Source organism: Egretta garzetta, unplaced genomic scaffold (genome assembly GCF_000687185.1).
Source record: "Egretta garzetta isolate BGI_Z169 unplaced genomic scaffold, ASM68718v1 scaffold74, whole genome shotgun sequence".
Lineage (NCBI taxonomy): Eukaryota > Metazoa > Chordata > Aves > Pelecaniformes > Ardeidae > Egretta > Egretta garzetta.
Window position 1 is genome coordinate 1,113,314 of NW_009259427.1, and position 25,539 is coordinate 1,138,852.

Genomic DNA, 25,539 nt, shown 5'->3' on the forward strand with positions numbered 1-25,539 from the left:
CTGGTAGGACCAAACCTTCCGAGTACTGAAACTCTTGTACAAGGAACAGCGGAGAGGTTTAGATCATCTCTGCAGTCTCTTCAGGCCTTACTGTGAGATCCCACATGGTCCCATAAAAAGTAGGTCCTATAGGATACGGATTCACTTATGGGAAGAAGAACATTACATTTAATAGGGAATTTCTGGGAAACAAACCTTGGCTGTTCATAACTGTCTGTCCATTGTGAGCTGAATGTACTGGAGACCTCTTCCCCAGCTTTGGCATGGCTTTGCCTTCCTCCCATCCATGTGGATGGCAGATAGCACCGACAGTCCTGCGATCAGCCTGTGTCTCACAGTTAATGCCCTGGGCTGCACAGCGCAGGATCTTATTTCAGTTTCAAGGGTAAGGGGTAAAGCTTTGGAAAGAATTAACCAGGTAACAGACAAAAATTTTGGCATCGGAATGGTTTTGCATAAACAGCTACACAATGCATCAGTACTGTTATGCTGTTCAAAAGAGGAAAAAAACCTTATTTTTAATGTTGTAATATGCCCTGATGTTAGAGAAAACAAAAAAAAATTCACATATCACATCAAAGATAATATCAATAATAATTATAATTCATAAAAATAATCTGACCGACCGGCAGCATTTGTTGGCTTTAGAAGGCCTTCCATGAAAGACACACAGTTGAAGACATCTGAGACCTCTTAGCAGGCGTGATGAATTCAAGTTTTAAAAACAAGTCTGGGATACTCCCTGCATGCTAGGGCCCTTTGACGTTGGCAGGTCTGGCAGCCAGGCTTGCATAGTAAGCGCACTGAGTGGGGTCACACTGTCCGTTGGCTCCTGGAGGTCCCTGTGGACCCGTGAGACCAGGTACACCAGCTTCGCCTTGGGGGCCGGGTGGTCCTGGCATCCCATCTTTGGCATAGCCAGGCTCCCCTGGGAGACCTAAAATACAACCAAAATGCCCTTGGTGAGTGACACCCCCAGGGTGCAGTACTTAGCAGTGTAACATCACAGGAGATGGGTTTGCTGCCATCCTGTGATACAGCTTCCACATCACCTGGGCATCAGCTTCCACAGATTTGGGTCTGGCTAGCATGTATCTACAAGGATATGACAAGTGTGTCACTTCTGAAGGAAAGATTTCCACCCCCTATGGCATCCTTGGGCTGCACAACTCTGCTATGACTGCTCTTCCTCTATCACCATGTTGAAGCTTTACAGCTGCTCAAGCCAACTAATGACACACAGTCCTCATACAGAGGAGGTGAGGATGGGAAAGCTTGAGGCAAGAGCCGACTTTGGGAGACAGCTCATTTGTACAAAGCATAGTGGGTCCATTCTTATTCTAAAGCAATGCAGGGCCAGTATGCCAAATGCAGACCATGGAGGTATGAAGGCTTCCCACAGTTTCCTCCCCTAACAAAGCAGGGTGAAGGCAAAACTGGTCAATGGCTCCTAATTTCAGATTAGAAACAAAATACATTTGCTGTTCTTTGTCAGCAAAGGTAAAGCATGAGCTGTATGCCTGAGGCACAGGTGCTGGATATGACCTGTCACAACATCTGAAGCTGCCCAGATCTCTGGGTTCAGCTTGGTCACAAGATCCTTGCAAGGGCAGATAGACCCTTCACAGTTTATCCAGTAACTGTGTATGCCATATTTATGTTATCCTGATCATCTATCTAATATGGCAGAGACCTGTGTCCTTGTAGCTGCTCTGGGTGATGTGTTTTGTGGAGTGTTCTGCATAAACACACCTGGAATTCCTGGAGGACCTATTTCCCCTCGTTGGCCGACACCAGTGTCTCCTTTCTCACCCTTTGCCCCTCTTTCTCCTGTAGAGAGGGAAAGAAAAATAATGAACTGATGAGCATGATCTATAGAACTAAAGAATACTACCACAGCTCTTCTATCCACACTGAAGCCAATATGTTTGCTAAACATAGTTCCAAATTGTGGCCAATCCTCTGACATGGGATGTTAAGTGGGAATGAAGATTTGCCCCACTCCAACTCTGGCCAAAGGCAGAACATACCAGGTTTGGTCACAGTCACCACCTCTGGTTCAACAGACCGAGGCTGCTTCTAACACATTCATTTTGAGGACCACTTAGGTGCTACTAACAGGAGAGGTGGACACCAAGGTGTGGTGGTCATCTTCCTTTATCGGACTGCCCAAACACACCAAGTTTCACTCACCTTTGGGACCAATTGGTCCAGGTGGCCCTTCAGACCCAGTCTGCCCAGGCCGGCCAGGCTCTCCTGGAGGGCCAGTTCTTCCTGGGAGTCCTTCCTTCCCGGGGGGACCAGGAGGTCCTGGTCTACCATGGGATGCTTTTACATGTGCAGGCTGTATCTGAGCCAGGAGATAGGCTAACTTTGCTGTGAAGAGAGGGAAATGGGTTTGTTAGATTAGAAGGTCAGTGCCCCGAGAGATGGAGAGGCAGAACCAGTGGCCCAGTAAAGTCCAGGTACTATCACAGCTCAATTTTTCAGGGCCACCCATTTGTTGTCCCCACGCAATCCTTCCCCATAAGCCATGATGGTGCCTCCTTGACCCTCTCTAAATTATTTAAGCCTCATTTCTCAGTGGTTTTAAAAGTCTCCTAAACCTCATACTTAATACTAAACACTTCTCTCATCCTCTGCTCCTTGTCCACCAAGGATCTGAAATGTCCTTTCCTTTAGCTGTGCAGCTGGTGGATTTCTGCCAAACTGGAATCATTGCTGCTCTGAAAAGAACAGCTTATTTTCACTGCTTCTGCTACACCGAGTGAGATGCTACATGGCTGCTCTGTAGGGACAAAGCTTACTTCTCTTGTTCTGGGTGGTTACACATGTGGAGTTAAAGCTAACCCACCTCTGGCTGTGAAGTTAGAAACTGTAACTAAGGCAGCTCCCTGCGTCAGCATATTCTCCAGTTCCCAAACAGGCACATTGCTTGCTGCCACTTCCATATTAAGACCCTGAACAGCCTAGAGAGCTCTTAAGACATACTCAGCATCACAAAAACACCCTACAGAATAGAGGGAGAAGGGGGTTTTTATCTTCTCTTCATTGATCCAAAATCTTGAATGCTTTTAGATTGGCATGGAATTTGAATTCTGAGAGAGTGTAAATAAAATCCTTCAAATAAATCACTTGATTGAACTGTGATCTTTAGCATGGAGGAAAATGCCTGCAGCTATATGTCAGCTGCTCCAAGAGCTGTGTGAGAAGCAGCACTACAGCTCTGGATTTCACTGTAGATGGGGTCAGTATTGGTCTGCAGTTCATGTACTTTGAGAGAAGCAGCAGCCTACATCCATTCCACCCCTCTTCTCACACCAATGAGCATCAAATGTCACCGCCAGAAATCAGGAACATTTCTCCTCCAGCTGGGACCTCAAAAGAAAGTTTACATTCTACTCTGATTACTTTCTCTTCCAGGACCCCAAGTTAACCTCTTTGAATTTGTATCTTCTCTTGTCCTACCATCTCAGCCCAGGCATCTCCAGGAACAAGTCCTCAGCAAAGCTGTTTTGGTAGCAAAAAGCTGTGAGGTGCTTAGTAGAGGCAATGGCTTTGGGCTGAAGAAGAGAGAAAGCCTCTGTGCTATTGCTGGGAACATCAAGCTGGGGAATGGTAAAGCTTGTTAAGCACATTTCATTTTACACATTCCTCTTTCCAGGCAGGCTTGTTGCAACGTGGCCTTCCGTAAGGTGCCACCACAGCTATGGAAAGTCCTTTCATACTCTCAGGTATATCTTCTGGCTTCCCAGAGCTGATTACTTACCATCTAGCTGCTTGGCTAACTCCTCTTGGATGAGCCTTCTCAAAGTCTCTAGAGATGGGGGTTCCCCCTAGAGAGTAATAATCACAGCAATAACAAGACATAATGATCACAGCCAGGGGATGTGCAAATTAAACCCTCCACAAAGACTGGGTTGCATTTCATCACCCTCAGCATACACAGAACTGCAGGGACTGCCTGAAAGAAGAATGTAAAGGGACTCAAAATATCCACAATTCCAAAGCTGCTGGCAAGCCACAGACTCGATATAAGCAGGGAGCCTGATCAGAGGGCATAGTTGGGACACTGTCCTCATCTCCTTCATAGGGAAAATCTCCCTCCTATACACTCATAGGAGAAGTAGGAGAAATAAAAAAAGGAGACGTCCTCTGCCCTACTAGATCACAGGGCAAAGCCTACCTCATTTTTCAGCATTGCACGTTTCCTTGCAGAGAGAAGCGTGCGTGCCCCCAGGGTAGTTAAGGTGGGTATCTAGACTTGCTATAAACACTCATACTGGCTGCATCGCCTGCCAACGAGCCTTATCTCAGGGAACAGAAACCATTTTATGCCTATGATACCCATTCTTCCAAGTGAATACAAGGTTCTCCCTGTTTTCAGGATGTTGAAAGGAGGCAGGGAATGTGGCTGCCTGGCCTTGGTCCCCTACACAGCCTCCAAGGGACAGTATCTTCCATCCCCTCTCTCAGCTCTTTTGTGCAATGTTGCTGTCGAACAGCTGTAATAGCTGTCAAAACTCAAAGCTGTGTGAACAACAACTCTGGATGATGCAACTGAAAAAATGATGAAAGCATTTTTGGTAGGTGGAAGGAGAATTTTTTAGGTTGTGGCTTTCCAAGAAAATAAAACAAAAGTGGGTTTAGGGTAACCACACTCTTGTCTTTGCATAAACTCAAAAGGAAAAATGTGACTATCTTTTTGTAGTTTATTTTTAACTATTTTGAACCACCAAGGCCAAGTGTTTTCTTTTGTAAATTATATAGCGAGATGTTTCACTTGAAATGCACTTTTCATTTTTTGGCTAACATTATTCTTTGAATTTCTGCCAGTTTTGAAAATACTTCCAGTCAACCTGAAGACTGGATTCTTTTGTGTGTGAGCTATTTGTGTGAAAGTGTTGCTTTTCCCTCACACTTATCCTTTTAGCATACAAGGATGCAGTCTGTGTCCTCTATGTTTCTAAAACCCTCATGAGGTCTTTTGAATCAGAAGTTACTCTTCATTAAGAAATGTAGATTTTACTAAATAGCTAAAAGACATTTCAATTTTAACCAACACTGCTGGTAATTACAGAGTTGGTCTGTTTGCTGCCTTCACCCACCCCCACCCCCCGCCCCTGACACAAATTTTGCATGAGAAAAAGATATAATTCTTGGAGACAAAAGAAACTATTTTGTCATTAGGTACTAATCATTTGTGATGGCTCTTAGCAAATATCCCAGTAAGTAAACATGATGGTGAGACATACATTGAAGGCTTACAAATTATCTTTCCTAGTTTTAACCCTATTAACTGCATTAAGCCTCCATAATCATCACTGGATGTCATCAAAACTCTGTGTTGTTGAGACACACAAAGAAATGCTTTGTCTAAAATTCACCCAGCATTTACATCAGAGATTTGTTTATTCTCCTCTGAGGTAATCTCAAATTCATCCTCAGGGTGGGCATAGTGGCTTCACTAGTGTTGGTAGCTTTTCTCATTCTTCTACGAACATTACCTTCAGGCACTCTCAGACTGTTTCCCATTAGGAAAAAAAAAAAAAAAAAGAGAGAGAATATTAAACAAAAATAGGATTTCATGAATTCTGATGAGCTGACTCCAGGATTTCCAGGAATAGAGCAGTGACCTTTCCGTGGCTCAGCATTTAGTCTCTCATAACAACCAGCAGCAGAGGAAGGTGTAAGACCTCTGTATGAAATGCTACACACTAAAACCCTTACAGAAAGAAGCTTTTTCAGACTCCAAACCCGTGCCATAGTCACCTGACCTGATTTAGGCTTTTAGGGGATATGGCATCAGGGGCTGACTGCCCTGGCTATAGGTCTGGATTGCTCAACTCTCCTGAAGTTCAATCCAACAGCCCCACAACACATCCCTGAGATATGCTATAGCTCTCCTTTTTACATATCAAGAGATAAAAACATTGCCTCTCCATTATCACATACACTTGCTCTGGTTTCCTTCAGCCTTACTGTTATCTTAGGTACTTTTCCGATCACACACTGTGGCAGTAAAATTACTGTACAAAGCCTTTCTCTGGCAGTCTTACCCTTGGTCCTGGAAATCCTGGCTGTCCTGGAGGACCGGGAGGTCCAACTTGCCCAGTGTCTCCGGGGGGTCCATGGGGACCCATCAGTCCTGGATGGCCTTTATGACCAGGTATCCCAGGATCTCCTGGAGGGCCCTTTTCTCCTTGAGGGCCTTTTTCGCCTTTGATGCCAGGCTCTCCCTAAGTGAAAAAAACAACGTTACCACCACAAAACAAGAGGCAAACTTCTGATTTCCAAGCACAGCAAAACACAAACAGCTGAGCTGGCAAAGTTACTGAATACAACATCTGGTGCATTACAAATGATCCACAAATTATTACTGACGGAGAATGATTAAAGAGAGGGATGGAAGGGTGGGGAGCACGGCAGAGCTCTACAGACCATTCTTCACTCTTGAATGACCCCTTTCTGAGGTCCTAACTCAAAATAGCTCTCTTTATTTCAACATGATGAAATAACTAGTAATAATCTCTAACCTACCCTCTCTCCTTTGGAGCCAATTTCACCTGGTTTCCCTGGTGCACCCTGCAACAAAATAAGGGAGAGCATGAAAGAACTATCCATAATAACAGTAAATAATAAAGCGCATGCCTTTGCAATGATTCCTATTACCTGGGGAAAATTTCTTTCCCTGTCAGTCCCCGCAGATTCCTGAGAGCTCCCTGTTTGCTCTCAAATATCAACAATTCAAGAAAAAAAAAAAAGCACCATTTATTGCAGCCCAGGTAGCATCCTTGATGTTTTTTCCCTAAGACATCAGCCCTACTGTGAAACAACTAGGAATTTAACTTACCTCTTTTCCGGGAGGACCTTTCTCTCCTGCTTCTCCCTGAGAGATACAGAGAGGGAATTTAGGACCACATTGCAAGGAGTTGGAAGAAAGACCCTACCTGATAACTATGAGTCTTGCTTTCTCTTTAGAGCCCAAGTTTTCTGTTACACAGCAGAGGGTTTGGGTGATTTATCCTTAGCCTACTGCTATAGGTCATTCCTGGAAAGACACATTTACTATTTAGAAAGCATTTTTTAGTAAAGCTGCATACCGTGTTAATGTTTGTAAATAAAAGGAAGTAATTTCTACCAAACCAGCTGGATCAGGACAGATGTTTCATTGAAAGTATGTTCCTGCTGTCAATACATTTCATTTCTTTTTCTTACAGATGTTTCACAAAGCTTTGTACATTTTACTTGGGCTGGTTTAGCTTAAGCAATGCCAATGTTATAGCCATAACAGTCTAAAGATGTGAAGGAAGTAAATTCTGGAAGAAGAGGTAGCATTTTGTATTACACCAGCTGAGACAATGGATACAGAGCCAGCGATAAAGAAAGTTTGAGCCTGAAAACCGGCCTGTGTTTCAGAACAATATTGTAGAATCACAGAATCATAGAAGCACAGAATCATAGAATGGTTTGGGCTGGAAGGGACCTTTAAAGGTTATTTAGTCCAACCCCCAATAGCAAATAACATCAATTTAAACAAGCACCCTATTAGGATAATTTCTTCTATACTCTGAATTTATAATGTGATATTTAAGCAATGCAATCTTTGCATTTTAGCTTTTCCATAGAAAAAAAGTCACTGGAGTCCCGAAGTGCACTGATAAAGCAAAGCAAACACTAATCTAGTTATTGCTAAAGTTCTGCCCACTTTCCCATATCATGAATGGAATGATTAATCTTTATAGTCCATTTAGAATCCACATACATGATCATATCTATAACATGTATTTTTGCCATAACCTGGAAACATATATAACAACTTTGACAGCGCTGGCATACATCCACATATGCATGAGCAATGTAACTAATCACAGATGTGTGATCACATCAACTCCAAATTAGGCAGAATCAGAGTATTCCTTAGGGCCGCTGCAGTTTTATATGGCCACCACTTTTGATGCTTTAAATGAATTTTCCAGAGAAATATTAAATATTTCTTTCTCCTCTTTTCATCATGAAACGCCCTTTCCAATCATTAAAAAAAAAAAAAATAATCATCCTGTGGAAGATTCAGCTCTGCTAGATTCACATGAAAACCTTTTAAATCTCATTTCGTGTCACAACAGAGCTAGAAACAAAAATATTTACCTAACATTCACCTTTTCCATCCTTCCAGTGGAATGTAACATGTTTCACTCGCTTTGGAAGGGCTAAAAATATTGGATTTCAAGGCTGTGATATTTACACGTGTATAGGTATTTTATATCACTTTGGGAGACATATGAATGCTTTAATTGCAATGTACCTCCATTGCTGGTAAATCACCTATATTATTATCAGCACTTAAAATTTCCCTATTTAGGCCTTCTGGGGTCCATGCAGAGTTATAGCCTGAGTAACTCAAATACCCCATACCCATATTAAGAAGACCAACTTGATTAATGCACACATTAGCAGGGCTGAATGACAGGTACCAGCTCAGCCAATGAGATTGTGGACGCTCATCCATAGCAAAAAATGCCATTTTTGCACTCCAGTTTCCTTTAGAAGTAAAGAGTTTGGTTTCTGGATCTGCCAGATCTCTTGCCTATGCTTTTTACCCAATTAAAGATGACTGCGTTCCACCTTCATCAGTCCAACATTTAAAAGCAGACAACTAGGGGGTCTAATCCATCCCCAGACATACTTACAGGTGGCCCTCGGGGTCCTATGAAGCCAGGGAGTCCTGGGCTGCCATTTTCTCCTTTATTTCCTTTAGGACCCTTAGGACAGAAATGAGACAGACACTAGCAGCCCTTTCTCCAACATCTCTTTTCCAGAACATGCATTTACAGATACATTGCAACTGGGAAATTTCACTGTAGCAGCAGGACTCCCAAAACTGACAAGGAAAAGAAGAACAAAGTCATTTAGAAAAGCAGATTGCAAACACCATGTTTGCATTATTAATAAGCTATGTGGGGTCCCTGTGAAAAGATGAAAAGGAAGTGACAATTATGGAAGTGACAGGAGGTATGTTCAGTGGCTATTCTGGCGCTGCATGGTTTCTCAGGTGGTGTTGCGGAGTGGAAACGCCGTGATGCGCAGTGACAGGGAAACAGCGCAGATGGTCATACTGCTCAAATCTGAGAGTACACTCAGACAGCTGCTGAGTAGCTCTTTTGCCTTTATTTCCAGATTTAATTTAAAAAATGTCTGCCTTTTCCTTATCTCTTATGATAGTCTGCCAAACTACCCCTTTTTCTTACAGATCAGGGCAGCTTAAATAGTAGTTCATGGCACAGAGCCATTTCACATACACTTGCGATTTTTTGTTTTTACTCTTATTTTAACCTTTTCTTTCGCAACTTTGTCCCCTACCTTCTAATTCAGAACATATCCCTTTTTCTTCTTAGAGCAAAACTTGCCTTCATTTTAAGCTCCTCTTGTGTAAAGTGAGCACCAACAAGCCTGACAGGCACAGAGCACGTGGCTTTCGGGTATGCAGTCAGCCCTGGAAATTTCAGGGGCTGGGCTGCATCGCTGTGTGCAGGCTTACACATGAGCACTGTGAAGTGGGATGGGCGCTGTCAAACAGCAGATGCAAAAGGAGAAGGCTCCTGGAAGGTTTTATCTTGTGGTTACAAGTCAGCAATGGTGAAGATGGAAAAGAAACCCTTACTGCCAGGATAACCCTTCTCGCTTCTCCTTCTTTTCAAAATAGAAATATAATATATTGACTTGTCACACCACATCGTGAAGGAAATCAGTGCATTTCCAGACAAGGCTGGAAATAAATGGACTTGTGTATTGCACAAGGAAATATTTCCCACAGTAACCTTTATGAAAGGGAGAGGATTATTTTCAATGACAGAGGACACTGATGAGATGACTGTCTGTTTGGCTGGCCAGCACTGTCTCACTGCTTCCCCTTTCTCAACGATCTGACTTTATCCTTTTTCAATTCTTATGTTATTTTTGGACTGTAAATCCTCTGGAGCAGAGACTGCTGTAGTCCCGTGTTTGTGCAGGAACCTGCCTCGTGAGCCCCTGGGTCATTAGCTGACTGTCTAGGTAATGTGATAACATGACGACAATTAAAAAATAACACCCAATTTGGCACTTACAGGGGATCCCAAAACCACAGTGGCCTGGTGAAGACCCAGAAACCCAAAAAGCAGTAACAGGAATTGGGAGCAGGGGTGGGCGTGATGAAAAGAAGAAATGAAGGTTGAAAAGGCAACAGCGGGGATCCATGGGGTAAGAAGCAATGGTCCCAGGAAGGTAAGAAGAAATTATGTCAAGGAGAAAAAAGCAGCAGCACTAATTCTTGGCTGTAGGAAGGCTCTGAGACTGCACCACTCCTACCCCACCTGTAATCTGTGAGTTATCACCTCCCCATGAAGAAAGGTGTTGCTCGCTTCACTGAGACCATTTAGGAGGAGACATCCCTGCAGCAAAGTAGTATGTTCTCAGGGCACAAATCTGTGGCGAGGTTGAGGTTGCTTTATGGCATTGCCAGGGCCACAACAAGTGCAGTCCTACTGCAGTTTTTCAGATTCTCCTGCTATGCCTTTGTCTCTATCTGAATCTAACAGCCCAGCAAGCTGTAACATCTAGGTGGAAAAAATTAAAGAGGGAAGAGCCCTGCGTTGCAATAGATGCTACTGGACACAAAGGTATATTTGCACGGATTTGCTGAATCCTGAATAATTTTCAGCAGCAGAACAGAGGAAAAAAACCCAAACAACCGCAACTCCTCCTCACTGTCCTCCTTACAGCTCTTCATTACCATGCTGTTCTTCCACACAGGATGGCCCCAGTGGGGATTCATTCTGCTTCGTGATCTTGGTTTACTGCCCACTGTCTGCTCTTTCCCCAAGTGCCTGGGGAGGATTTTTCTGCTGCTGCTATTCCTCAACGGCAGTCTGCCAGCTCCCCGAGGCCCTCTCCTTCCTTATGACAACTCCCTGGTGGCTGCACAGTCTCTGCTTGGCAAAATTAAATCTACTGGTAAAGATGAGGCACGCCAATCTTTTTTCCATACCAGGAAATCAGGTAATCAATCATTTTCTTTTTCTATGGACACTTAACTTTTGCTGGGAAAAAATGATGACCCAGCTAGCAGCTCAGTTCCAGGAATGCAGCCAAACCCCCTTCGATGTCGTGGCCAGCCAGTGATTTTCAGATTACCGATCTTCAGACATGGCAACTTCAGGGATGGTAAGCAGCTACACATAATCCACTCTATCTATACTTCATCAGTCACCTCTCCTTGACATAACTGCCTGCTGCATGGGTTTCCCTTTGTGGTACTTACTGGGTTACCTGCTGGGCCAGGTTCTCCAGCAGATCCAGGTGATCCATTCTTGCCCTATGTCAAAAGGAAAAAGGTTAGTGAGGTAATGTGTACTACAGTTAAAAATATCCAGCTACTGCTAGACCAGCTGGGATTTTTTTAGCATTGTCCAACCTCCTCTCTTGGCAGACTGCAAGGGTAAGCATCTCTTATTTCCAATTGACCCCACAACTTCTGCATCCCTGATTGGGCTGACCCCATCTTAGGACAAAAATTGAGAGATGTGGACCCAAATCCCCTAGCCTGAAGAGGACCAAACCAGCACTCCTTCTCCTCCTCCTTTTCTTCACCCTTATCCCTATTATATTCAGCATCCTCCTGGATGGATACAGCCACCTACTATGGCTGCTCCAAGTAACCAGGGTTCGGACAAGCCCCTTCAGTCCATGTTTGAAACACTGCTCGGCTACTCATTGATCCCTGTTGAAGTGCTCTGCACTAGCTGATAGAAATCTCCAGATCCCTCCACGCCTTCCTGTGTTAGAAAAATTCCTCTCTACAGTGTCTGAGGTAGGTCCTGCAAATTACTGCCTACCATCCTTTTCTCAGGGCTGTCATCTGAATCAGGGACCAGAGGCCAGGCATCTATTTTTTAATCATCTCAGAATTCCCCTTTTTTGAGGAATGGAGAGAAACACTTCTCATAAAGCCTTGGGGCATTTGGTACTTGCCTGACACCAGACAACCCAGAATGAGCCAAATCATCCATTAAAAAGACCCATTTCTCACCATTCCTTATCAAAGTAGCTAAGCTGACCATCTACACTGACTAAAGTTTGGTGAGATGAAATTCTACACGCTGCTCCTCTCTCCTCTCAACTCACCATGCAGAGGTGTTTTTCCCTGCATTGACCATAAAGACCAGCCTTTTTACTGGCAATATTCAAAACCATGCCTCACGCTCCATTAGAGAAGAAACAAAGCAGAGGAAGAACAAGAGAAACTGATACTTTGCCCTCCAATGTACAAAACCCCAAATATCTCTTCTCCAAAGAAGAATATGACCTGGAGTTATGGCAATTTCTGTCTCCTCAAATCTTTTTATTCCTTGCTAGTGTTGTGCAGGGGCATGACACGTTAGTGAATGATGCCAGCAGTACAGGAATAATGAGGCAAATTACAAGGTAGACACAGGAGATCTCTGTATGTTCCGGCAGTCTAATTTAAACCCCTACCCTCCCAGCCCAAAGGCACCCGCTGCTCCAGCTCCTGGCATTGCTGGCTGAATCAGCATTTTGCCCCAATTATGGAACATGTTGTAGAATCTGTTTCACCAGCAGGTCTTCTGAGAAGGAAATGAAACCACTCATTGAAAGATATTAAAGACATGCCTAGGTTCAGCAATGGAGACCTGCATTCAAATCTGGAAAGGGACGATTTTTAAGAGAGAACTGAAAAATGCATGAAATTAATAAAAGTAACTTCTCAGCCATCCCAAATGACACTTTCTGAAATGTCAACTAAATTGCCATTTCTCCACTGAAGTTGTTAATAAAGCTCTACAGGTGTTCAAGTAAACAGACCTTTTCCAAATATTATATCTTTTTTTTCAGAAAAAATTACAGAGACCATGACAAAAATCAATAGTAGCACAGCTGGACCCCATGTATCTCAAACTGGGCACACACAATTAGTGTCTACCTTTGAAAACTGAGGCCATGTGAGAAGAGAGTGAGATGCCAGGAATACGAGCCATTCTGACACTGCAGTCCTGGTGGAAACCACGAAACTATTCTTCCCACCAAGTCAGCAAACATCACTCCATTGCACGATTGTAAGTCTTCACCAGTTTCTAGCAGTATCATTCTGATTTGTCATTCTCGAAGTAGGCAAAGTGTTTTAATCAAACATCAGCTGAATTTTGCTTAAGACTCTTCTTCCAAAACGGAGTTCTGAAATGCGGGACATTCCCACTATACACAATGTACCTCCAGAAATGGCTCGTCAAGAGAGAAAACTCACCGGCTGCCCTCTGAGTCCCCGAGGGCCCTGTGGTCCTATGGGACCAGTATCACCCTGAAATGAAGGCAAGCATTCTGGTGAATGAGAAAGACCTGACATGGAGGCAAGAAAAACAAGCATTTTAAAATGTTCCTGCTAAATTACGTTGTTCACATATTAGGGGGAAACGGCATTAAAGAAGTCTCACCACCCCCTTTAAGTTATGTATGAGGAAGACCAGCCTTTTGGATTTTAAACATCTATCACCAAATGCAGTCTGATTACAGGCAGGAACCATTATTATCAGGTTATCTTAAAGCTGGATTTCTCAGGAACAGAGATTCTCTAGTATTTCTCAAGAATTGACTACTTTGTTCTCTCCTGAGGGAGGCTTAAGACCTGCTTCTGTCTTCTCTGGGGGTTTCCCTAGGTCTAGTTTCCATTTCACTTTGTAGGGTACCATTTACAGCACAACCGTTTTCCAGTGATGCAAAGGGGTGCAAATGAGAAACCACTTCCCCGAATCCCATGGCGATGGCACGTCAGCCACTTGGTACGTTGCTCAGCAGCTGCTGCAGGATCCCACGTCAGCTGCGCTCTCCCAGGACTTTGTTATGGCACTGCATTTGACACTAATAATGTCAGAGGATCTGTTTGTACCATCTCTCTTGCCTCTGATCAGCAGTGCCTTATTCCATAGGTGTTTCATAGATTTAAGTGGGGCTGCGCACACAGTAAGGTACAGCTTTTGCAGAGGGAGCGTGACAGAACCTGGTCCAGGGGGACCTGCAGGATGAAGCACAGCTCGGAGAGGGGTGACAGGCAGCAGGTCCATGGCTATGCAGCACAGCCTGGGACTCAAACAACGCAGCTTTCTCTGCTTTTCCAAAGAAATAGCTGGCATTTAAGTGTCAGCAGCTGAGCAGTGACAAACGCCCTCGAATTCTTTGTTACCCTAATGATCTTTGCACAAATCATTCCCTGTGCACCACTGCAGTAATTCACCCTTTATTGCCGTTTCTGCAGCTGTTTTAGGTCAGGGTCACTGTGAATTAAAATCTTCCTTTGTCAGGGAAAAGGAGATTAGTTTCTGCTCAAAATGGTACACTTACATCTTTCCCTGGTGGCCCCTCACGCCCAGCAGGACCTGTCGCACCTGGCTCCCCCTGCAATTCAGCAAAAAGCAGAGAGATATCAGCTCAAGGTCAAAGGCAGACCAGTAACACCACTGTAAGTCGTATGGAGTTTCTGCAATATTGGACTGAGCTCAGTGAGAACTTTTTAAAGCCAACAGGAGCCTTGTACATCATACGTGACACGCAGCTTATAAAAATAACTCAGAGGCATCTTCTGTAAGTGATGCACAAGGCAGTGCGCTGCTTTCCAGCAGAATATTTGCTACTGCTAGTGCAGTCACTGAAAACCACCAACCTATTCACGATACAGAAACTACAGTAAGGAGGAAGAGATGAGGAACTGCAGCTCTGGATTTTTCAGCTAAGCTCCTGCAAGCAGAGCACTTTATTTTCCTGTAAAAAGTCAGAATTAGGCAGAAGGACATTCAGTTTTGTATTCTGCTTTCTACACCCAGGAGCTTTTTGTGCTGCGTTACTCAGAACTGAGAGGAGACCAACTTTTCATACAGGATTTGAGTTTGGGGTTTTATGATCCAGAGGCAACTAAGTCAGAGGGCTAGAGACATTTCTATTCTCATTTTTTTAAGTTTTGTCCCTCAACTTACTTTGCATTTCTTAAATATTTTTGGAGGAGAGCTGATACTTCTCCAACAATTGCAGTAGTGTTCTTCACCCTGTACATCAGCGTTTGTACCAGAGGGATGCGGTATGAAGGCATCCTTGAAACAAAAGCTATATCAAAGGGAGCATCAGAGGACTCAGCTCTACTAGCTGCCTCACCTTACCTGGAAGCAGAACTTCAGCAGAGGGAATGAAGACAGCTGCTGTGATTTTATGCCATGGGGGTGGCCCATGGAATTGTGGTTGAAAACAGACATGTTAAACACAGACCTGTCATCATTTTTACCTGCTGCCTCAGAAAGGTCAAATTCACACAAGCTTTCTCCACAGGATCATTGTGTGTGTAGTACGTGTTACTCACCCGAGGACCTGGGGGACCTGTATCTCCTCTCTGTCCTTTGAAACCCTACAAAAGAGAATGAAAGCAACAATCATCCATTACTCTGATGCATGAAACTCTAAGAAAACTCTAGCCTGAATGTGCATTTAATAGCCTTTCCAATTTTGCCTGGTTACTGGGGAATAGTCAACAATGAGCTGCCATGTACCAGGGAGTGATTATGAAGGGCCATGTCACAGGGAGAGAAAAGCCATAGCTCTTAGGCTGCAAGACCAAGACTGTACTGTGTGTATTGCTGGTGTGACCAACCCATCGATTATTCAGCCCTAAATTTCATTGTCCCCATCCTTTCAGAGGATGCTAACAGAGCACAATGCCTATAGCTGTGACCATGCCTTCTGGTAGAAGGGGTGTCATGAGGTTATGTGCTTTAACTTCTAGGCAAAAGACCTACTCTTCTCCAGATTTGAAGGATTTGGAAATGCCTGTGTTTAATTTTTGATGATTGTTTATTTATTTAGTCATAATGCCATGACCATTCTTATCCAGGCCAGCGCTTGGTTATATGTTTGCGTCAGTAAAGGTCTTCATCTGCCTAAGAAAGGCTTCCTGACTATAGTACAGAAGAGAGACTAGATTGAAAGCTTCAGAGCAGGACCTACCGGTAAGCCTCTGGCACCCTCCTGGCCTGGGAGCCCTGGTTCTCCAGGTTTTCCCTATGGGAAACAATAATGTTCACATTAGTGAGAGTCTCAGGTCCATCTCTCTGCTGTTTGAAAACCTCCTACTCTTCTCCCTTAGATGTAACAGCACTGAGAACTGTGATTTCTCAGGGTTGCTCCAGTAACTCTGGAGTCTGACTGTGCAAGGAGAACAACAGTGACAGACATTCCCATACATACCCTTACCCCCACTGTCACGGACGCAGCCTTCGAGGTTCAAAAGCAGCTTAAATCTTTGGTCCTGGTGCACCTTTACTGTGTTCTAAAGTCAAAGGGGTAATGCACAGAACTACACCAATACCTAGTAAGCACATACAAAATCAGCATCTGCAGGTAGATGTTCTGATGGTGTTCTGATGCAATCACCCAACTGTCTACAGCTGCTGTGACAAGCGCTGCTCCACGTACCAGCTGTCCTAAAGACTGAGGACCTGGCTCTTCACAGAACCACTAAGTCCCATTTCACAAGTCACAGAAAGAAGCTGGCAATGCCAGATACTGGAAGCACATTCTTCATATAATAAACACAGTTACAAGGAGTAACATTAACTGCCCAATTTATAAACATTTCCTTTTGGCTGACAACTTAATGGCTCAGCTTTTTTTTCCCACGACAAATGCAAATATAGACTAAGTTGAGAAAATCAGATATAAACCTCTAATCTTGGACATCAGAACTGTCACAGAGCAACCCAGAAAAGGCTTCTTTAAAGACACCTCCTCTAAACTTTTTATGCCCCATAATCTTCTACCTAAAAAAATGGATCACTAGGTTTAATGTTACAAGACAACCTTCTTTCTCTGTGATATTTACGGTAGCTGTAAAAGTGGAATCACTAAGTTTTAAAGTATTTATGGTGTCTGTAAAAGCAAAAGAACCCAGTTTCTTTCCAAGACTGCTAGTGTGTGACTCTTACAAATTGCTCAAGACAATATAGTTCTTCTGGTGTTAAAAAAAGACGTGCAAATAGGCTCCTTCCCCCCCCTAAGGAGCCTGTAGATAGGCAGCTCCAAAAGCAGTAACTGGATGCAGGCTCTGATTGCCTGAGCGAAACAGTTTTAAATTACATTACCGGTTCCCCAAGAGATCCTGGCTTGCCATCTTTGCCGTCATTCCCAGCAATGCCCTGCAAATGAAATGCAAAACAGGGTATACGGAAAGAGGTGGTAGGGAAGATCAGTGTGGGTTTTGTCAGTGTGAGCTTCACAGTGACAACTCTGCTTCATCATGGCATGCTTAAGTCTGCCTAGCCCTCCAAAAACTACCCCATTTCTGTGGCTCAGCCATAACCTCTCCTTGCCACACCACTTTAACAGCATAAAGTGTTTCCCTTTCCAATATGGCAAGTCTAAGGGGTTTCCTCCTTTTCAGCAAGGCAAGCACTCCAACAATCTTAAAACAGGATTCTAAAACCAGCTGTTATAAATCATTATAGTGCCATTATCTTCATTCAGCTAGGCTACTTTACACTAGAAATAACTCTGGCCCTATCCGCATGACAGATTAAAAAAACCAAAATGCTGTATTAATACATTTTCCAGAAGAGAAGAGTATGCGCAAGATGCACTTGAACTTGAGTCAGTGCAAAGGAATTATTATTTCAACTGTGCATTCATATGAAGACAGTATTCCAGTCTATGAATTTTTGTGCACTTACACTGGAGCTATTAGTTGATTTTTGTGCTCTGCGTAAGAGTATTTCTTCCAAAGAGGAGGCAGATAAGGAACAGACCTGATTCACACTGGTAATTAACACATAGCTTTAAAGTTATCAGATACAGCATTCACACTGTCCTGGACCAAGGACATAGCATCAACATGACAGATACCATTACAGATCATGCATCATTTTCAAAGCACCTCAAAAATGTCACCTCTTTGTTTTACACAGCTATGTGTTTATGAAAAGTTTACTGTATTGAATTAAGGAGCTGAATTGTACTCACAGGAAGTCCAGGCAACCCTGGTGGGCCCTGTGGACCTGGAGGGCCATCTTTACCCTGGAAAGAAAACAGAAACACTTGTGGGTCAGGCAAGCTCTTCAGATGCTTCTATCAGATGAAGATTTATTAAATGTAGAGTTTGACAACTGTGAGAAGTTGGTCTTGTAGCCAATGTCACACAGTGTACAAGGTTTCCTTTAATTTCTTCTAGTTTAAACTGGACGCCTTTCTTTTCATAAAAAATATCCAGTATTAGTTATAAGTTGTTACAGATGGAGAAACCACTGAAATCACTGGTACTTTTTTCCTGAAGTTTAATTATATTTAATAGTTAGTCCTTAACTTCCTGCATGAGTTGTCCAGTAGAAGATCTATATTTTATACCTATCAAATGAGTAGTTATGAGAAGTGCCTTGCTGACAGCCCCAAGAAATCCCTGTACTCTCCAGGACTGGACAATAACATCCCAGGTCTTTCACAGCGTGTCAACCTTGATCATCCATTTGAAAGGGAATTTCAGCCAGCCTGTGCATGTAGTCTCCGGCCTCTCTGCTGAGCATGCTCACTGATTTCATAACAGCCATCAGAAGGACCATCACTGTTACCTTATGATGAAGTTCAGGTTAAAATGGATCTGCAAAAGGCACCTTGCTCATTAGGAAACCCTGCTCTAGAAATTAATCACAGAATTACACAGTTTTAAACTGTTCCAGCTCAACAGCATGCATTACTCAGGGAAGGTTCATTTTTTCCTTTTCAACCTGAAGTTAGCATCAGTCAGATTATCTGTCTAGCAGTCTGTGCTGTGACATCCTTCAACAGATTGCTGGTTTCATTTTGACAATCCCCACACACAGTTCAGGTGTTAGCCTGGGTCATGAAGCATCCTAACAGATTTCATAGAATCATAGAATCATTTGGTTGGAAAAGACCTTTAAGATCATCGAGTCCAACCGTACCGGTCCACTACTAAACCATGTCCCTAAGCACCTCGTCTATCCATTTAAATACCTCCAGAGATGGTGACTCAACCACTTCCCTGCGTAGCCTGTTCTAGTGCCTGATAACCCTTTCATTGAAGAATTTTTTCCTAATATCCAACCTAAACCTCACAACTTGAGGCCATTTCCTCGTGTCCTATCACTTGTTACTTGGGATCAACACCCACCTCACTACATCCTCCTTTCAGGGAGTTGTAGAGGGCAATAAGGTCTCCCCTCAGCCTCCTCTTCTCCAGGCTGAACAACCCCAGTTCCCTCACTCACTCCTCATAAGGCTTGTGCTCCAGACCCTTCACCAGCTTTGTTAGATTTAGTCACCCTGTTCTAGAGGCTAAGAGATGTTAATAGCAAGAACAAACAGACCTCCTGAGGTCACATGGACTGGATTATGCTCTGGATAATTTGGAGTTTCTTTTGGTGAGTAAAGAAAACTGCAAGAACAGAGTAATCTGTGGTTGGTTGTGCAGCTCCTACTTGCAGGTGTAGAGTTGATTCAGGCTCAATAGTTTGGGGAGCTTTCAAAGGACATTACATGGGTTCCAGCTCAGCTTTACTTCACAGAGATAAATATAGGTGAAGCTGCTGGTGAAACACAGAATTAGAGCTTACTATGTCTCCTGGGTTTCCTGCTGGTCCTATTGGTCCCGGTGCCCCATCTGGTCCCTAAATGAAATAAAGCAGAAACAACTTGAGTGATTAACACATTTTGTACATTTGTCAACACACTCCCTACCACAACTGGCAACACTGAGGTTTTATTCAGTCACTCATTTCAGCATTCATTCCATCATTTCTTCATTCATCACTGAAAACCAGTGCCAACCTCTGCATTCAATCAGCCTCCAAAGCCAGAAATAGTCAGAGATTTGAGTTCGGTCCTGGCCCTTCCTCCTGAAAATAGGGAACAAATAGAAAAAATCCAATCTTGTGACAAAAATAACTCTGACAAACAGAAATTATGGGAGCAATTTGAAGCACGTTCTGTGGTAGGCAAAATCCTGGAGTCATGAGTCAATGCAGACAGAGGAAAAAGTCAGCAAAAGTTGAAGAAAAAAAAATATCTAGGGGAACATCACATTTTGCTCTGCTTTGAAAGGCTCAGTTTTACTTTACACATTTCCTTTGACTGTGAGTCTATTCAGAGTGTCTCCTAGGACAGTTTTAAGAGTTTTAATCCTACTGGTATAACCCTATGGCTGTGGCAGGATGGGGTTAATACAGCCACAGTAACTGTGTATGTGTTATTAGCTTCTCCTAAAATAATGCTCACAGTAGCACAAATGGCCCACAAAGCAGGTCCGTGTGTTGTCCCAGTGGCAAAGCTTTCAGCATCCTTTAGGCACTGCTACCATCTGAAAACGGAATTTTATTCTAATCCTCTTTTCTGGTACCTCCTGTCATTTAGTCAGTGCAATGTAAATTCATCTTCAGAGAGACTGTGCTGATCCCCAGAACAGATGAAGGCTGCACACCCTTAGCGTGGCAGAGCCAAACTGCACCGTAAGCAGCAATATAGTGGTGATGACTGTGGGCAAAGAAAGGCGGGTCGGAAAGAAAAGCCCTTCGCTCAGGAAAAGTCCCAACTCTTGGAGGGCATAAGAGGTGATACCACAAGCAGGAGAGCCAAGTTATTTCAGCCTTGCTTCTGCACTGTTATCCCTTTTTAAATAAAAAGAAGCATAATTGTATTCACAGAGAGAGTAGAGCTAGGAATGAGAAGATCTGTGATGGGGAGGGACACAAGTAAAAGGCCTTTTAATTCAAAAGTAACTCACAGGATATGAAAATTGGAGAAAAGCCAGCCTCATACCACTATGTAAAATTGAGAACTAAAATACTCTTGGATCTGCCGGTTCTAGAATGACAGCTTATTCCATATATAAGAAAACACCTATACCCATACTACTAAGTAGTCTCTGTAGAAGACTTTTCATGATCATTACCTTATACAAAGAGAGTGACTGAAGATTAGCATCAATTTACAGAGTGAGTTGAAGCAATCGGTGAAAAGTGGCCAATGTATTAAATAGCAATTATCATGAGTGGGGAACTCTATGACACTCAGGGGACCATTAGAAACCCACTGGAAAATGCAAATGCAACACACAGACAGGTGGTAATGGTCCCTTCTTCCATACAGAGCTTGCAAGAACCTTTATTAGTAAGGAAAATACAGGACCATCTTTGCAACAGAGGAACTTACAGGTGGACCAGGGTTTCCAGGAGCCCCTGAGAAGCCGGGTATTCCAGGGTGTCCCTGCAGAATGAAAAGAGAGACTTTCTTTATGCATTATTCACATCTCTAGTTGTGTAAAATTAACTGGTGATTGAACACTGTGAGGTAACATCAAAGTGAGACAATAAACAGAGAGCTGGTTACAAGGAAATAAGGAACCATGGTTTTTTAAAGCAAAACCTTGGTTTTCCAAGCATGTACTTCAGAAATAAACACAGTTAGATTTAAGGCGTACATTTTTTAATGCGTACTTTAGTCTATATTAATGGGAGATGAGGACAGATATTGTGGAATTGTACAAGGCAGGAGATCAGGCAGGAAACCAAACCTGCTTTAAATATCCTACAAATCTCATTGAAAAGGTGCTGATTTGCACCCTAAACTATGGACTCAGCCCTTGGCAAAATTAACTATGAAAGCTTGCTCTAATTTAGACTATTCTCCTCTTTCCTGTGGCATCTCAGTCCCTCCTAAAAGAGGTCAGCCTTACATTCGTCTTCTAGGACAAACATCGGCTTTTTCAACCCAAAGACACCTGACCTCCTGGATCTCATCCAGGTATTATCTGGGGAAATGACTAAAGGTTGGGTAATGTAAAGAATTGAATGCATCCAATCTAGAGGTGAGGAAACAGAACATAAGGGAAGGTTTTTACTGGAGATGGAGATGGAAGCCTGTGGAAGGCTGTTACAGTTCCAATCTTCAGCATAGCCCGTTTGAGGTTTATTAGCGATGAAGAGCTCCCGTCTCCCTCCTCTGCCTCTGAGAAAGGTATTCTACCACCATCATAGGATTTATTGATGAAGGAACAAACAGTGATGGCACTGCTGGAAACCACATTCTGTTTTTACCTGTTCACCTTTTTCTCCTGCATCCCCAGTCATACCACGATCTCCTTTAGCACCCTGATAATGAAAAAAAAAGGCATTGAAAGTCACTTAGGTTCAGTATCGTACCAGCTTTTTGACCTATTGCATAAAGCACTTGGACATTTGAGCATAAAACACATTAATTAGGACTGAGTCCTACTTGCCCTTAAATTCTTCCCTAGACTTTCACTACTAATGTTGAAGCCAGGAATATGTGTAAAGAATGGCCTTTGAGCAGACCCAGCATAGCCCTTTTTTTTATGTTGTAGTCTCATGGACATGAAGAGGATTTCCATGTCCTTAGAAAGTAGACAGGTTGTTAGGAACTTCACTAAATCAGATCTTGGTAAGGCACCATCTGGCCCAACACAGGCATCCACAGTATGAGCTAGAAATCTCTCTCTTCAAGAACAGCAGCAATAAACCCAACATTTCTAACGTGCAGTCAGAAAATTAATACCCAGAAAGTTCCCCCCTCTTTCTCTCTCTCTTTCTGTCCTAGTGACAACAGAACAGAGGCAGGTAACTCAGATGTAGATGTCTGTATCATCAGTGTTTAAAGTAAGGCAAGATGGGTCTCACACAGTGAAAAATATTGAGATGTTGGGGAACAGATTAAGAACAATGCACAGAACACTAGTGAGTTGCTGGCCATGGAAATAATACTCTGGTTTACTACAGGAGAGCTAGGAGACAACTAGGGGAGTAAGAGCTGCTATTTATTAATTGAAAGAGGCCTAATTCACAGAATCACAGAATCATACAATCGCAAGAGTTGGAAGGGACCTCGTGAGATCATCCAGTCCAACCCCCCCGCTAAAGCAGGTTCTCCTAGAGCAGGTTGCACAGGACATTGTCCAGGCGGGCTTTGAATACCTCCAGAGAAGGAGACTCCCCAACCCCCCTGGGGCAGCCTGTTCCAGTGCTCTGTCACCCTCAAAGTAAAGAAGTTTTTCCTCATATTCAACTGAAACCTCTTATGTTTCAGTTTGTGCCGGTCCCCTCTCAGTCTTCTCTTCTTCAGGCTGAACAAGCCCAACTCTCTCAGCCTTTCCTCAGAGGGGAGATGCTCCGGTTCCTTTATCACCCTAGTTGTTCTCCTCTGGACTCTTTCTAGGAGTTCCTCATCTTTCTTGAACTGGGGAGCCCAGAACTGGACACAGTACTCCAGGTGGGGTCTCACCAGGGCAGAGTGCATATTCATACTGCCAGAGGGCATGAAGCTGCTCATGAGCAAAGATCTGCAGTTCTACAGCTCTGTTTCAGAAGGGGACCTCATACTAGTTTGGATGGTGCTGGTAAAGTTGTCCTTAACAACTTCAGAAGTGCAGGGTCCTTTGGGTCTTTCACTGCAAGGACCCTCTTAATGTATTTAGAAAGGAGTCACAAAGACTGTTGTGTTCGTACTTTCTTAGGGGTCTTACATGATTTTCTTTTAACATGCAAACTGTGAATCTGCGTTTTTACTGAATATAAGTTAGACTACTTATCAACTACTTGATTTTATTTTATACACATGTACAGTTCAAAACTGGTCCTGTTACTTCACCTATACATTCAATCTTGCTGCCCAGATCTCTGCATATATGAAGCGTGTAAGCGTATAGTGTATGAGAAAGCAGCAGACGAGGTATGTCTCAGACTGCTTGGCATTTCTGCCAGTTATTGTCTTTATGGGTTGCTAATTCTTTTGCAAATTTTATCCTGGAACATACTGTCATTTTTATCTACCTTATATTTACTTTTGAGACTCTACTGCTCTCCCTACCACATTTTTAACTGCAAGATATAAAATTAATTCATGAATCTATTAGCTTGTTCTATACTCTAATAAGTGCAAATACAAGTATGTTAAAATAGCAGAAGCTATTTTAGACAGTAGGCCAGTAATGCAGGGAAGTCTGGAGGAAACTATGGTCCATCACAAAATCACCTTATCTCTCCCTCTATTGATTTATTTGGATTTATTTCACATTAGGCAGTTGTAGAGGTTTTGATTGTGACCAGGCACTGGCACTGTGAGCAGAGTGATGGCAGACCTCTTAATGAGAAATGCCTGAAATGTGACATTATTGGAATCTTTCAGATATTGGAAGTTTTATGTTTTCCTATGTCCCTAGACCATTAGGCAGAAACATACATCTGAAAGAAGTTCTTCCTATAGCGTGTTTCAGGAAACATTCAGAGTCTGTGGATAAAACCACTATGGAGCCCAGCAACCCATTGCATCACCCTTAATTGAAGTGATTCAAGCATATATGATTCAAAGAGGAGAGGAACAGGCAGGGTGGCTACTGCTGAGGCTTTCATTTCTTCCTCACCTGATTTGGATTGAAACTTACTCTCAAGTCCCTACCAGTCATCAAAACACCAATGTAATGAAATTCAACATCAAGATTCAGGCCCTTCACTTGTATGTGTGTGTCTGTGTGTGAACAAAGGGGTGGTAGAAGACATTATTTAAATGAAACAGTGTTCATGTGGGGAGCTGTGCAGTTCTGCGTGCATGTAGCACTCCAGTGAATTTCCAGTACAGGGCTTACCCAACAGGCCAGTCCTACTTATTTACAGAGAGATGGATGCCACCAAGATCCTGCTTCAGCCAGTGTACTAACTAGTCACAAATAAGCTTTCATTAGACAACTGAAGAAAACCAACCAACCTTTGGGCCGTCCAGCCCAGGTGGGCCTGCAGGACCTCTGGGACCAGCATTCCCCTGCAATGCAGAAGAAGTAGAGGTAAAGACTAGTTTAGTCCATTGAATCCACAGACATCTATAAAAGATTCAATAGGTTATTGCCAAAAAAAAAAAAAACAACTATCTAAAAATATTATGAGAAAAACAAGGTTACACCACAGCCGAGAAATGGTCACTTCCCCAGCTCTCTTACCATTTTCCCATCCTGGCCATCTCTACCTGGTGGTCCTCGGAGACCTTTATCACCTTTGAAACCTGGAATGCCTGGCAGTCCTGGTGGGCCAGGAGGGCATTCACTGCACACGTCCTATGAGAGAATATGGAGAAATAAATCAGCAATAGACTAAAGGCACTTTAGCAGACCCTACAGACACTCATTATGAATGTGGCAGTGCGGTGCTAGTATAATATGTAGGCCTTTGCAGTTTGACCACATTGGGTAGGATCTGGGTTACTTTGCCTTGCAGAACAGAAATGAGGGCAGTGTGGAGCAGAGCAAGGGTCAGCAAATGAGCTCACATGGGGGGTTTCCTATCAGTTCTAGTTGGACAGGTGCTAACTGATCATCCAGGACCAAGAAACCAAGCAAGCTCTTCTTAATGGGGAGGTCAGAGAGCTGCAAAGCAAGACTACAAAGAACAACCTTGTTTTGAACCTACAAGACTGGTAGAAAACAGTGTCTACACCAGTCTG

General features: G+C 43.2%; 1 protein-coding gene across 1 annotated transcript in view; it reads right to left on the minus strand.

Annotated features, from left to right (window-relative positions):
- Positions 1–749: 749 nt before the first annotated feature.
- The window catches only part of COL22A1 (collagen type XXII alpha 1 chain), a 221,056-nt gene continuing 196,266 nt past the window's right edge, over positions 750–25,539 (minus strand). The window contains exons 45-64 of the mRNA XM_009637043.2: positions 25,040–25,153; positions 24,811–24,864; positions 22,131–22,184; positions 21,247–21,300; positions 19,653–19,706; positions 18,046–18,099; positions 17,172–17,225; positions 16,039–16,092; positions 15,398–15,442; positions 14,392–14,445; positions 13,301–13,354; positions 11,300–11,353; positions 8,691–8,762; positions 6,854–6,889; positions 6,541–6,585; positions 6,060–6,239; positions 3,770–3,836; positions 2,194–2,376; positions 1,753–1,830; positions 750–937 (exon numbers count right to left, since the gene is read on the minus strand). Of these exons, the coding sequence (XP_009635338.1) occupies positions 750–937; positions 1,753–1,830; positions 2,194–2,376; positions 3,770–3,836; positions 6,060–6,239; positions 6,541–6,585; positions 6,854–6,889; positions 8,691–8,762; positions 11,300–11,353; positions 13,301–13,354; positions 14,392–14,445; positions 15,398–15,442; positions 16,039–16,092; positions 17,172–17,225; positions 18,046–18,099; positions 19,653–19,706; positions 21,247–21,300; positions 22,131–22,184; positions 24,811–24,864; positions 25,040–25,153 (1,548 nt within the window). The remainder of the gene's footprint in view (positions 938–1,752; positions 1,831–2,193; positions 2,377–3,769; positions 3,837–6,059; positions 6,240–6,540; positions 6,586–6,853; positions 6,890–8,690; positions 8,763–11,299; positions 11,354–13,300; positions 13,355–14,391; positions 14,446–15,397; positions 15,443–16,038; positions 16,093–17,171; positions 17,226–18,045; positions 18,100–19,652; positions 19,707–21,246; positions 21,301–22,130; positions 22,185–24,810; positions 24,865–25,039; positions 25,154–25,539) is intronic.